We start from the raw sequence: 13941 nt of genomic DNA, 5'->3' as shown, positions 1-13941 counted from the left end.
GAGGGGTTATTTTAGATTTAAATGCATTTAGAAGAAAAATGTCGGAGAAAAGACACGAATCGGCGCCTCACGCCGCGGCGGACAGGGCAGGTTTAAAGGCTTCCAAAACAAATTGCAGAAAACTAATAAAGTTTATAAAGCTTCCCTATAAAGAGAAAGTTCTTCTCTATCGATTCGATTTGAAATTTTTATCTACTTTTACCTTCAGATGTTGTTTTAACGTAGTTTATGAAGAGGAGAAAACACAAGAGCCAAGGTCTTCTCGCTGCAACTGTGAGCTGCAGGCAGGGTTGAGTCTCCACGGTTCTCGTGTTGTATTTAAGGTCCAGTCACTGTGCGGAGCTTTCTATCGTCTCATCGACAAACACCACTCTGTTAACGACATGGCAGAAGTCGCTCCCGCAGCAGCCCCAGCCCCGGCCGCCGAGGCGGCTCCAGCAAAGGTCCCGGCCAAGAAGAAGAAGGCAGCAGCGAGCAAGACTACCAAGAAGTCTGGCCCGTCCGCTAGTGAGCTCATCGTGAAAGCTGTGAACGAGTCCAAAGAACGTAAAGGACTCTCTCTGGCCGCTATTAAGAAGGATCTCGTCGCTAGCGGTTACGACGTAGAGCATAACTCTGCTCACGTCAGGCGCGCTTTGAAAAGTCTGGTGCAGAAAGGTGCTCTGGTCCACACCACCGGAACCGGGGCATCCGGTTCTTTCAAGGCAGCCAAGCCAGCAGAGAAGCCCAAGAAGGCAGCCAAAAAGCCCGCTGCTAAAGTAAAGAAGCCGGTGGCAAAGAAGGCAACTGCAGCTAAGAAACCAGCCACCGCCAAGAAGCCCAAAGCAGCAAAAGCTACCCCGAAGAAGGCAAAGAAGCCCGCGGCAGCTGCAAAGAAGGCTGTGGCCAAGAAGGCAAAGAGCCTCAAGGTGAAGAAGACAACAGCGCCCAAGAAAGCAGCGACCCCCAAAAAGCCTGCAAAGAAGGCTGCAAAGCCCAAAGCTGCCAAGGCCAAGAAGGCTACACCAAAGAAGAAGTAAACCCCTGCTTCTTCACAACAAAAGGCTCTTTTCAGAGCCACCAGCTGTTTCTCTGAGAGATCCTCCGGTTGCTCATCGGACTAATTTTATGCTTCATGTTGGCTTTATTACAGACTGTAATTGGACTGGTTCCTCGCCACCCGCCTCTGGACTGTAAATATCCACGAAGAGGTTGTGTGTGTGTGTGTGTGTGTGTGTGTGTGTGTGTGTGTGTGTGTGTGTGTGTGTTTTTGTTTTTTTTTTTATTAAAGTTTGTAAATATGCTGTGAACGTGTAGTGTTTGCACTTTTTATTCGGAAGTCTGTTCATGAGTAAAACTTATTTTTACATCAATATTGCTATTGTTCCTGATGTTCATGTTGAACATGATGCAAATTATTTATACCAAGTTTCCTTGTCGCAGGTGCAATTTTAAAGGGTTTAATGTTAAAAACCGGGTACTAATAATGCAAGGAGAAATGACGCTAAACCAATAAGCTCAGCAAAGCCAGGAATATTTAACTGGAGCAGCACTATGAGCTGTCAGGAGGGTGTTGTTTTTGTTTTTTTAAATTAGTTTTAAATTTGTGACTGGTTTTACACGTCCATAAGTCTCTTCATATCAGCCAAAAACATTAAACAAAAATTAAAACGGGGCTTAAACAAGTGAGAGACATAAAATACCTGGTGAGTTCAGTTAAATTGAAAATAAAATATCCTCTAAAAAATTCGATCTTAGAAGATAGTCTGAGTAAAATACAGATGTTTTATTTGGTTATGTTTTTTAATGTATGCACTAATTTGATATCTTCTGTGTTCAGCAACTCGTGTGTTTGCAGGCTGTAGTAGCTTTTTTGTCTGCTGACAATTTAATGGTGTCGGAAAAATCAATCAATCAATCTTTATTGGCAGACTTCATGTCCATAAAAACAAGACAGAAACCCCCCCCCCCCCCCCCCCCCCCACACACACACACACACACACACACACAAAAACCCCCCACAAGGTATAAACCTAAAAAAAAAAAAAATAATATATATATATATATATATATATATATATAAAAATAAATATATAAAGCATTTGTAAAAATATAAAACCATAATATACGTAAAACACAATTACTTAAAAGAAATCAATAAATACACAAACACTTCAACCAGTGCTTTCTCAGACTGGATGCGTAACGGGAACCACTCACTGTCGGATCTGTAAGTGCTAAAATTATACTGTTACTCGAACCATCCAGTCATTCTCTAAAATTGAACATTAACTTTCTTAAAAGTGCTTAAAAGTCCAAACACCCACAGCTACAAACATCTGGCTGGCACTACCACTTCTAGGTATCCTACAAAGGATTCTCATCGCATCATTATATGCAACATGCAGCTTCTGCATGCTACATTGTTTGTAGGATGACCACAACGGGGGCAGTATATAGCAGTGTGCAATACGCTTTAAACAAAGCCACTTTAACTGGAAGTGAACAAAAGCTGAATTTGCGTGCAATGGTATTTGCCTGCACATAGAGCTTACACCGTTGTCTGTATATGTCATCATCATCATTCATTTGCTCAGTAATAAAGTGGCCAAGGTATTTCACCTTTTTATGAACTTCAAGAGTTTTTTGGGCCAGTTTAAACAAAGGGAAATTTAGCTGTTTATCCTGCTTGGTTCTACATATCAAAACAGCACTTTTAACAGCATTGTACTTTATGTCATATTGCACACCATATTCAGTACAGACATTGAGAAGATCCTGTAACCCAGCACTGCTTGGACTAAAAACAACCAGGTCATCTGCATACATAAGATGATTTATCAATGTTTTACCTAATATACACCCAGTGTTACAGGCTCTCAGCTGTATGGACAAATCATCAACATATAGATTAAATAAAATTGGAGACAAAATCCCACCCTGTCTTACACCATTGCTGACACCAAAGGGGGCAGAAATACTGCTTCCCCATTTAACCTGCATGTTCTGATGAGCGTACCAGTAAGAGAGGATCCTCACGATATATTGAGGAACTCCCCGTCTCTTCAGTTTATCAAAAAGTTTTCTGTGGTTCACTCGATCAAAAGCCTTAGAGGCATCAATGAAACACATGAGGACAGATGAATTTTTAGCCCTATACAAACTGACTATTTCCTTGAGTGCATATATGCACATGTCAGTGCCGTGCTTTGGTTTGAAGCCAAACTGATTATCCAGAGAAGAGATGAACACACTAACTCTGTCAAACAAGATTCTTTCTAACACCTTAGATAAAATACTGGCTAGTGCAATCGGCCTATAATTATCCAAACAGCTCACTTTTGCAGCTTTGTCCTTCATAACTGGTACCAGTAAAATACACAGCATTGAGTCTGGTAATATGCCATGAATCATAAACCCAGTGAAACAGAGTGCTAGAAGAGGAGCTAGCCTTAAACTAGCATGTTTTAAATGTTCTGCAGTGATGTGATCCAAACCAGAAGCTAGATAACCTATGAATGGCTTCATATACTTCATATGTCCTTACACTTATTGTGTCATTACTCATGTCAAAATTGTCGTCATATGGTTCACTTTTTATACAGTTAAACAACGCACTGTAATGCTGTCTCTATAATGCTGCAATGTTATCTGCCCCAGAAACACCTTCAACAGTTGATGGTAGAGATGGTTTACAGTTATTAAGAGCTTTCACCTCTTTCCAAAAATCTGTCATATTATTACACAGCATTTTCCTGGCCAAAGAATCTGCTCTCAGCATTTTCTCATTTTTAGTTATAAAGCGAACAGCGTACTTATATCTGGCATTCGCACATTTTTTCTGTTCAAATTCTGGGCCTTGTTTAGGTCTTCCAGCCATGGCCCAACATTTATAAGCTATGCGAGCTTCATCATGGTACATGGATACATGTTCTTTCCAGCCAGGTCTGATGTTAGGTTTCTTATGCTTATATTGTTTATCAAGCAGTGTACCACTTTCATACAGAGCAGTCACTATATCATCATACATGGAGCAGAGTAAATATTTATGCACAGCATTCTTACAGTTGACAAGCACAAAATAGCTTCTTTGGGCAAAGAAATGTTGTTCAGGTGTATATCGGTATTACTATGATATGCTAAGAAATCATCTTCACCAAATGCTGACCAGTCTAATTTTACACTGGTAGCAATATTATTTCCAGTTGTTGCTGGCATTTGTTCCACATTTACAGTAAAACCAAAAGGTATATGGTCTGACAGAGTTACCTCATACCTAATAGTCATGTTTGCTAAAGCTGCATGTCCATCAGCTGTACAGATACAGTGGTCCAGCCATGATGTACTATGTCAGGCTTCACTTATGTATGTATAGCTATCTGCAGGCAGTAACACTTTGGTAGACAGGATAAGATTGTTAACTTCACAAAAGTGGGTTAAGTGGTTAGCAAACCAAGAACTGCTGTCTGTGAGATCAGCATTAAAATCACCCAAAACATATATGCTGTAAGTATCGTTGTCTTGAATAAATGCATTAATAAAAGCCAGCCTACTAAAGTATTCTTGCTCATTTTGACAAGATTCATAGGGAGTATAAATATTAAGAATGATAAAAAAACTATTATTCAGTGTATACTGTATACCAATACACCAGTCTACATTCAGTCTAATGGGCTTTATCTTTGAAATGATTTGATAAAAGTTGTGTTTTCCATTAAGCTCTGCGTTTTGGGGTGTGTTTCGTTCAGCTCTGGTTTGAATCACTGCTCTTAATCTATGGCTTCACTTCCTTATCAGGACTTTTGATTTTCCCGCTTCAACAGACGAGCCGTTGATCACGCGAACAGATTGGACCAATTGGCGCTGCCCACACGCCGGCGCTGGCTTTATAAGAGTGGTGACGGCACTGAAGAAAGGAAGCCGATAGTTACTAAACATGGCTAGAACGAAGCAGACAGCACGTAAATCCACCGGAGGAAAGGCTCCCAGAAAGCAGCTAGCTACCAAGGCTGCCCGTAAGAGTGCCCCGGCCACCGGTGGCGTGAAGAAGCCTCACCGCTACAGGCCCGGTACCGTGGCTCTGAGGGAGATCCGTCGTTACCAAAAGTCTACTGAGTTGCTGATCCGCAAGCTACCCTTCCAGCGCCTGGTCCGGGAGATCGCTCAGGACTTTAAAACCGACCTGCGCTTCCAGACCTCTGCCGTTATGGCTTTGCAGGAGGCAAGCGAGGCGTACCTGGTCGGTTTATTCGAGGACACAAACCTGTGCGCCATTCACGCCAAGAGGGTCACTATTATGCCCAAAGATATCCAGTTAGCCCGCCGCATCCGCGGAGAGAGGGCTTAAGCTTATCTGAGACCACTTTATACACAACGGCTCTTTTAAGAGCCACACAAGTACATCTGAAGAGCTAATGTCACATTTCAATAGTCACTGATTATGAAAATCTTAAATTCTGTTACAAACTGTTCGTAAGAGAGCACGGGAAAATGCTGTTTGCTGCAAATGGTTATTAGTTTAAGTATAGGGGTTATACTTTAACTATGAACTTTTTTCTTCAGCTACTCCGCCATATTTTTCTTCTCATATTTGGCTCTGGTGAAAGAACATTACAATTGCGTTGTACTGTAAATAACTTCACTAAATTTTGTTATGTTAAATTACAGTAAACATTTTAATTAAACCCAGAATGGTCATTTCAGATGTTGAAGGGTTCCATCCTCACAGTAAAACACTGATGGACTGAAAAAATTACATCAGAAACATCAAAACTTTGTATGTCATTTTAGACAACGTTCCACAGGAGATTAAAAACTCAGTGTCTGTGAAGTTGCATTTTTTTAAACTTGCTTTTCTGTTATCACTCTAAATAGAAAATGTTCACCTTCAAGCACAAACACAGCGCAGCTCTGTGGAGCCACCGCATTAGAAGCCATTTCTAGAGACTACATCACAGCGCGTTATGGCATCCTCCATTTTGTTTTTAAAAAAAGTTATGTCCTAAGACAACTAATCAGTAGAATGTTAGGTTTTTACAGGGAAATGGAGTTTCATTGAGAAAGGAACAAGACAGTCATTTTAAGGTTAGGAAAGGTGGATATTGGAAAGCTAGGTGAAATGAGTTAACATTGTTAACTTCACATCAGCGGCGCCGCCATTTTGGTTTGGGGCACGAAGCCAACCCGACGAGTTACTTACAGCCACAACGGCCGTTTCATTAAGAAGCCCATAAGACGTATGTATAATCACGTTGCAAGGATTAAGAGTCTCATTAACACTCTAACAGCTTCACAAAGTCATGTGTACCCAAGCCACTAATTGTAAAGTTGGAATACTTATTTCTTAAGACGAGTTGTGTGGCTCTTAAAAGAGCCGTTGTGTTGGAATCAAGACAGTAGAGTTAACCTCCGAAACCGTACAGAGTACGGCCCTGCCTTTTAAGAGCATACACCACATCCATTGCGGTCACAATCTTTCTCTTGGCGTGCTCAGTGTAGGTGACTGCGTCACGGATCACGTTCTCCAGGAACACCTTAAGTACACCGCGGGTCTCCTCGTAAATTAGACCGGAGATACGCTTTACACCACCACGACGGGCCAGGCGGCGAATAGCGGGCTTAGTAATGCCTTGGATGTCATCACGGAGAACTTTACGGTGACGCTTAGCGCCTCCTTTCCCGAGTCCTTTTCCTCCTTTTCTTTCTTTCTTTTTTTTTTTTTTTTAACACTTTATTTAAAGTATACAAAATTACATATAAAATAAACATACACATACAATTACATATACAAAACCGTGATCACACACCACCCATTAAAGAAAAAGGAAAACAAGGAGGAAAATCGAGCATCTGAGTCCACAAACCACTTTTAAAAACTTACAGTTTCAATACATTCCAGGGGAAAACTTTCCCAAGTTTTAGGTCCATTGTTCGTCTTCTCCGCAGATCTGTAATGATATGTTTACTCACCACATCACTACTTATCATTTTTTGTTCAAACACTCCTTTGGTACGGGTTTTCCAAATATGTGTGTTTATTACACACATTACCAACCAAAAGAGTCTCCTTTTGTCATCACACATTTTTTCTTTAAACAAACCATATTTAACTGCTTTAATATTAACATCCACATCATAGCCAATCTCTGTCATCTTCTGCCTGATCTCAGTTGTCCTATAACAATCCAATAGAAGATGTTCTAGGGTCTCATCTTCATCACAGTCTGTCATAGGACATTTCATGGTGGTAACAAAACAACTCCACTGTACCACCGCTCTCACAGGGAGGCGCCCGAGCGAGATGAGCCATACCACGTCTCTCATGCTTTCGGATAGTAATTTGTCTTGTATATTTTTAACTATTGAAGGATTTTCATCTTTATTTGCATACTTATATTGAATTACACCATTTTTAATTTCATTAATTTTTTTATAGATATTTTTCGTATTATCTTGGAGAATATTCAGACTATAATGTTCCCATTGACTTGATAAATCACCAAACATAAGTCTGTGGTATGGAACGCCCGCTCTGGCCCTGCCTCTTTTCTTTTGCCACAATTCCTCTTTCCCTCGAACCCACGGGGCACCCCGAGAAATTGCACTTTGAGTAATTTTAAAAAATGGGATTCGCAAGTTCCTCCTTTTCTTTTTTTTTTTCCTCTGTAAATAACATTTATTTAGGTATACAATTTAGTATTCTTATTGACTGTGCACCACCACTGCCTGTCTCGCTCCCTTTTCACTTGGTCGACGTCAGTAGCTTCTAAATGCAGCATTAAGCCTCACCGGAGGGCAATAAAAAAAAAATTAAAACAAGTAATTTTCCTACAATGTTTACAGATGCAGGATCACAGGCAGTGCAAACCCACATGCTGCAGGGAATGTCACAAGAATGGCAAAAAAAGAACTAGATCCAATGAAAAAAACAAACAAAAACCTAACTTACCAGTCATGTCAGAAGTAGCAACTTTTAGTCTTTTAAAGGACCCCAATGTCTTGCTTGATATCCTGCCCCCCCCCCAAAAAAACAACAAAAAACAAAAACTATCATGGAAGTCGAGGACATGGTGCAACAGATGAATCAAAGGAAAGGGAAAAAAAGAAGAAGCAACCAAAATTTCGCAGGGAACTTGAAAGTATGAAAAGAAACTAATAGTGTTCTCTAATACTAAACCAACTGCTATCAAACACAAAGATGATCATGCCCATTTGGTCTCCCTTTTAATTTTCAAGGAATGACGACATGAAAACGCGTCCACTCATTTTATCAGCTTAAGTGATACTGATGAAAAGTCACCGCACGGGTGCGACTTTAAGTCAGTGCAACGGACGTATTTGAAAACCCCCAGCGCCAACGTGATTTGAGGACGTAATAGGAAACAGGGACCTGCCCCTTCGAGTATGGTTGTTCTCGTTGTGTCTGAAGATGAACTGTAACATGAATTAAAACATTTAAAACAGTTTTTACAGTTTTTTCTGATGGCTTTAACCCTAACTGTGATTCTTATAGCACAATTCCTAAAACTATTAATACTTATAGCAAAACCACTCACTGAGTTTGCAAAACTAAAAGCACAAACACTGCTTTGCACTCAGTTTGCAATTTTGTAACACACACTTTGCAAAACTGTAGGCACAATTCACTGCACAACACTCTTTTTGCAGAACTTTAAACACAACTCACTGCTTACACTCAATTACCAAACTTCCAACACACTCCTAGCAAAATTATACACATGTATGGCTATCATTAACACTATTTTGCCAACTGTCTGGCACACTTTCACTTGTGAAAACTGTTTTAGATAATTAGTCCACTTTGCAATCAGCCTAAGCACTATAAACAGGCCACAGGTAAGCTGTCTATGTGGAGTACAATGGACGGAGCAGTAAGAGTGAGAAGAGTGAGAATCAGAGGAGGCCGAGGGAGAGGACGTGGAGGTGAAGAAGTTGGAGGAAGAGGACGTGGAGGTGAAGAAGTTGGAGGAAGAGGACATGGAGGTGAAGAAGTTGGAGGAAGACGACGTGGAGGTGAAGAAGTTGGAGGAAGAGGACGTGGAGGTGAAGAAGCAAGAGGGTTAGAGGAAGTTAGAGGAAGAGGACAAGGAGGAGCAAGAAGAGGACGAGGAGGGGAAAGAGGAAGGGTAAGAAGAGTAAGAAACAGAATAACTGATGACATCAGAGCTGGACCATGTCATCAACCATGGGATGACCCTGAGGGAAGCTGGCCAACGGGTTCAGCCTAAACTGAGCCGCTACACTGTGGCAAGCATCATTGGGACATTTCGAAATGAGAATCGGTAAGTACTTTGTAGCACTGCCATACTCTAATGAGAAACACAACAGTACCATACATGCAAAAATACTGAAATTGTTACTTTACAGAATTGCTAGACGTCCAGATGTTGGGGGCAGAGGCAGAATGTTCACTCCAGAGCAAGAGACCCATATAGTGAACATGGTGATTGCCAATAATGCAATAAGACTGCGCGAAATACAGCAGCGCATAATTGATAATGACACCATCTTTCAAAATATACACAGTGCAAGCATTTCTGCACTAAGTCGTGTACTTGCGCGCGAATGAAGCAAATTTACAGAGTTCCTTTCGAGAGAAACACAGAACGTGTAAAGCAACTGCGATATGACTATGTGCAGGTAAGCTAGTGTCATTGGTTCTGAATTTGGAAGTGCATACTGTAGTGCTGTGCATGGGCCTGATGTGTTGCATTTGTTTTGTCTTGTCCAGAGAGTGATGGAACTAGAAGCAGATGCAATGGGACATGAGCTACTTTTTGTGGATGAGGCCGGTTTTAACCTCAGTAAAACCAGGAGACGTGGCAGGAACATTATTGGACACCGTGCCATCATCAATGTCCCAGGACAACGTGGTGGTAACATAACCATGTGTGCAGCTATAAGCCAAAATGGTGTTGTTCACCATCATGCAACCATAGGCCCATACAACACTGCACACATTATTGCATTCCTGGACACCTTGCATGACATGCTCACTGTTCAGAGACCAGAGCAGACCCGATATGTCATCATATGGGACAATGTTAGTTTCCATAGGGCTGCTTTGGTCCCCAACTGGTTTACAGACCACCCATCCTTCATGGCACTCAACCTCCCTCCATACTCTCCATTCTTAAATCCCATCGAGGAGTTCTTCTCTGCCTGGCGCTGGAAAGTGTACGACCGTCATCCTCATCAACAGGTAGCCCTTTTACAGGCAATGGAGGAGGCATGTGGAGATATTGACCAGGCATCATGTCAGGCCTGGATACGGCATTCAAGGAGATATTTTCCCCGGTGCCTTGGACTGGAGGATATCGCATGCGATGTGGACGAAATTTTGTGGCCGGACCCAGAAAGACGACATGATGTAGGCTGATTGTCTTTTTTTTTCCTTTTTTTTGTGAAATTCCTATTTTGTGTTCTGACTTTGTCTTGGTTTTGATGAGTGTGAATAAACACCAATACTTGAAGTTTGGATCCTTGTATGTTTACATGACACTATGACAAAACTGTGACCTCAAATTGACATCTGTACACAGAGAAAGCAAAAGCCAGATGTGTTTTGTATTCATACCATCAGTGTGCAGTTGGCGCATTGTGTGCTTAGTAGATGATGGCTTGTGTGTACTGTTTGATACGAAAACACCATTTTTACGAAGGTGTGAAGAGTTAATCTAGCTGTGTTCGCTTTTGCAAGAGAACTACAATGTTTTGATAATTGGGTGACAGGTTTTCTTATTTGTGTGTAGAGTTTTGCAAAAATAGCCAATAGTTACAAAAAATGTGCTTAAGCAATCAGAAAAAACTGTAATATCAGCGACATATTTACAAATAATCACATTTGAATCAAAGAGGCACATGCTTTTCAATTTTAACAATTTATTGGCATTTAAACGTCTTGATGCATGCTCAATCATCCAGGTAAGTAAATCTCCAAAAGTTCATTCTGTTTATCTGGACGTAGCGTTTTCCAGACGAACAGAATCAACTTTTGGAGATTAAATTAAATTAAATTTTATTTAAACGTTTAATTTTATTTTGATGGTTTGATGGTTATCTGATGATGTTGGACTAGAAATATTTACTCCCATTATTTTCTATTCTATCACAGACTACTAGCAACCATCGTGATGCCCCGGCCAGTTACCGGCTCCTTTCGCCAACCTACACAGCTATGCAACCTCCCCAGCAAATAGTCTGTGTTCAGTGCCTTCTCTCATGACAGTATGCTTTGAAACAATCACAATTTCATTGTAATCTTAAATCTTAATCTTAAAACACTAATTTATGTTGCTGAATATCATCATATTTTGCTTTTTTAGATTCCAGAGACTCTGAGGCAAGTTCTAAAATGTTGTACTTTGACATTTTACATAGGATTTCATTTATGCTTTTTCCCTGCTGAAGACAGTTGACAAGAGGTTATTCATATTTAAGCTCTAATTTGGCCTTTTTTCTCCTTTTTGTGTTTGTTTGTGTCCTAGATGGCTTGACTCAGCAGGTGGGGGTAAACGCTGTTACTGAGTTTCTCTATGCCCAAGCAGTGTAGAAATGTCTCCGCTACGCTACAGGATTGGGGCACAAGAGACCGAACCACATGTTCACACTTTTCTGTACACTTCTTTATTGAGGCTGTCGACTTTTCTGCTACAGCCTACTCACATCAACTTCAACAACATGACCTAGTTCATTCTGTTTTAAGCCAGGGAGATGTAATTGGGAAAACAGGCTCACTGCAGCCACTAAGAGTGAATAGTATTAAACTCTCACTAAATGATATATTTTTCATCTCTGTTCACAAGTTTCTGTATTTCTTTTTCTTTCTTTGTTTTTTTTTACAATACTAGGACTGAATTTTATTTTTCAATGTCTGGTAATGTTTACATTCTCTTTGACTTGTTGCTTTATTGAAGAAGTGCTGCAGCCTAGTGAAGCAGTCTATTGTCAAAGGTCACCAATAGTTGTGTGACAGGTGAGACCTGAGTCTGGGAACCGCCCCTGGTGGGCGGAGCTGGTCTTTGCTCCTTTCATAAGCTCAGGTGTGGGCAATTAGGTATTTCTCAGCAAACCTGAAGCTGCGAGTGCTTGGTCCAAGTTGGGCAAGTTGGTGTTTTTAAATTTCTTTCCATGAAAGCTTGATGCGGGTCCCCCTAAACTTCTGTTAGAACGGTAGGTTACGCAACAATGTACCACTTGAGCTCTGGTTGTTGTGGCCGAGGTTTAGTTATTTGCACCCTTGTAGGTGGGAAACATTGCGTTCCCGTGAGAACAGTGTAGTGGACTTCACCGCCACTGACTCACATTTATTAGGGTGTGACGCGAACTTGTGGACAGGTAACGAAACAATACAGTTGAGGAATATTCCTGTGTTTTACTGTCCAGCGTAAGTCATCTCCTGCTTTTTATTTACAGAGTATCGAGCTGCTGCTTTGCCAAGTGGATTTCTGGCTGCGGGCAAGGGACCCGACACATCAGTGTGTTTTAATTTGTTTTATACTGGTGTAATTCGACAGACTGACTGCTGCGGCTGTCGGTTTTGTTTGTTTCTTGTTTTATTTTTCTGTATCAGTAGGCACCACAGAGATTGATTCTTTTAGTATTTTAACCCCTTTCGCGCGTGTGTTGCGGGCGCTGCAGGGAAAACAAATGCTGTGTGGGGTGTGGTGGGTTTTTTTTTTTTTTTTTTTTTTTTTTTTTTTTTGGTCTCACCACTTTTCCATGCACAGCGGTGGGCCTGAGTAAAGACGGCACTGAAGATTTGCCTTTTTCTATAGTGTTTTGCCCATTTGGGGTCATGTGTGAGTTGCCGTCCCTTTTTAACCTGTGTGCTATGTCGATTTGTTCTTAAACGGTTCCCTGCAGCGCTTGTCCTGTCTCATGGGCAATCATACAGTTTTATCGTTTTTAATAAGGTAAAGTTTTTAATTGTTTTTAGGTGCCGCTGTTACACTGTTACTTTAATTTTGTATTAAAAATTAAACTCTTTTTAACTGACTGTGCGCTTACAGCTCTGTCCTATTTTAAATAGGTACCTACCATGGGTCAAAGTTGTTTGAAATGGAAAAATACTGAAGGATTCATTGTGACTGAGTTTATTTTCTAAATAAAGTTGCAGCTAGGCTTTTCTGTCATTGTTTTGTTTAGATGGGGCGTGAAAATATTTCTTCCTGCCATGTGGGCAATGATGTTTTTTTTTAAAAAAAAAACAAAAAAAAAAAAAAAAAGTTCGAGAACCACTGGTTCACAGCGTCCTGCCATGCGATTGCATTTGAGTTTGCAACACGGATTCAGCAAAGAAGTCACTTCTGTCTTTACTGTATTTTCACTTTTGGGGCACATTTCACAACTTCCACATCCTTCCACAGTTTGTCAGATAATGTAATTAAATATGCTCCAAGATTCCAACAGCACGAACATGGTCCAGAGGTCCAGTTCAGGGACTCCAGTTAGCTGAGGTGAAGCCTAGCAAACAGTTAGTAGCCACAGCCACCTGTGTCGCCATCCACCTGTCAGTCAAAGAGGCCACGTCTATGGGCAGAAATCTGAGCCATCAGAAACTGAATTTGAATAAGTTGAATTTGAATTGTAACTTTAATAAATGCTTTTTAAAAACTGAATATGAATTAGCCTAATTTGAAATTCAATTTATTGGTTTGAAAATGATCATCACTAAATTGAAATTGAATTTTATATTTTGAAAATGAATTCATTTTCTTTGAAACCGTATTTTATCCTTTAAAAATTTAGCTCTCGAATAATTTCAGGTTCACTTCTCACCGTTCAGTTTCAGTTCTACAATTCAATTTCAGTTCCAAAATTCAGTTTTTTGGGACTTACACCCGGTTCCGGTTCAAGAGTAATCAAGCGCAGATTAATAGAACTACGTTTTACTAGCGGACCGAAAGTGTTACTGACGGGAATCTACAGCATCTTGAGCTG

The 13941-nt window shown here is 40.6% G+C and overlaps 3 protein-coding genes and 1 pseudogene across 4 annotated transcripts; 3 read left to right on the top strand and 1 right to left on the bottom strand.

The window, feature by feature from the left end:
* The first annotated feature begins 338 nt into the window (after positions 1 to 338).
* Positions 339 to 1352, top strand: LOC146369616 (histone H1.10-like). Its single transcript, XM_084910320.1, has one exon. The coding sequence runs from the start codon at positions 384 to 386 to the stop codon at positions 1017 to 1019; it is 636 nt and encodes a 211-aa protein (XP_084766446.1). The 5' UTR covers positions 339 to 383; the 3' UTR covers positions 1020 to 1352.
* Positions 1353 to 4915: 3563 nt separating this feature from the next.
* LOC146369614 (histone H3-like) lies at positions 4916 to 6854 on the top strand. The gene has a single exon (XM_084910316.1). It carries the CDS (start codon positions 4916 to 4918, stop codon positions 5324 to 5326), a length of 411 nt encoding a protein of 136 aa, XP_084766442.1. The 3' UTR covers positions 5327 to 6854.
* Positions 6361 to 6698, bottom strand: LOC146369615 (histone H4-like; the record flags this gene model as incomplete). The annotated part of the gene is made up of 1 exon (XM_084910725.1): positions 6361 to 6698. A coding segment is annotated over one exon (318 nt), but the record flags the coding sequence as incomplete, so codon positions are not given.
* A 1611-nt stretch (positions 6855 to 8465) lies between the features above and the next one.
* Positions 8466 to 11551, top strand: LOC146369613 (uncharacterized; annotated as a pseudogene). The gene is made up of 4 exons (XR_014797416.1): positions 8466 to 8952; positions 9091 to 9639; positions 9731 to 10256; positions 11487 to 11551. The product of XR_014797416.1 is annotated as an uncharacterized LOC146369613 (transcript).
* Positions 11552 to 13941: the final 2390 nt, after the last annotated feature.

This window comes from Perissodus microlepis, chromosome 17 (genome assembly GCF_051167445.1).
Source record: "Perissodus microlepis isolate ML-2025 ecotype Zambia chromosome 17, ASM5116744v1, whole genome shotgun sequence".
Taxonomy (NCBI): Eukaryota; Metazoa; Chordata; class Actinopteri; order Cichliformes; family Cichlidae; genus Perissodus; species Perissodus microlepis.
The sequence above is the reverse complement of the archived record's forward strand: the minus strand, read 5'-3'. Positions and strand labels throughout refer to the sequence as shown.

Bases quoted from the DNA above. Each gene is read 5' to 3' on its own strand.
- LOC146369614 (XM_084910316.1), top strand. From the start codon at position 4,916: ATGGCTAGAACGAAGCAGACAGCACGTAAATCCACCGGAGGAAAGGCT.
- LOC146369616 (XM_084910320.1), top strand. From the start codon at position 384: ATGGCAGAAGTCGCTCCCGCAGCAGCCCCAGCCCCGGCCGCCGAGGCG.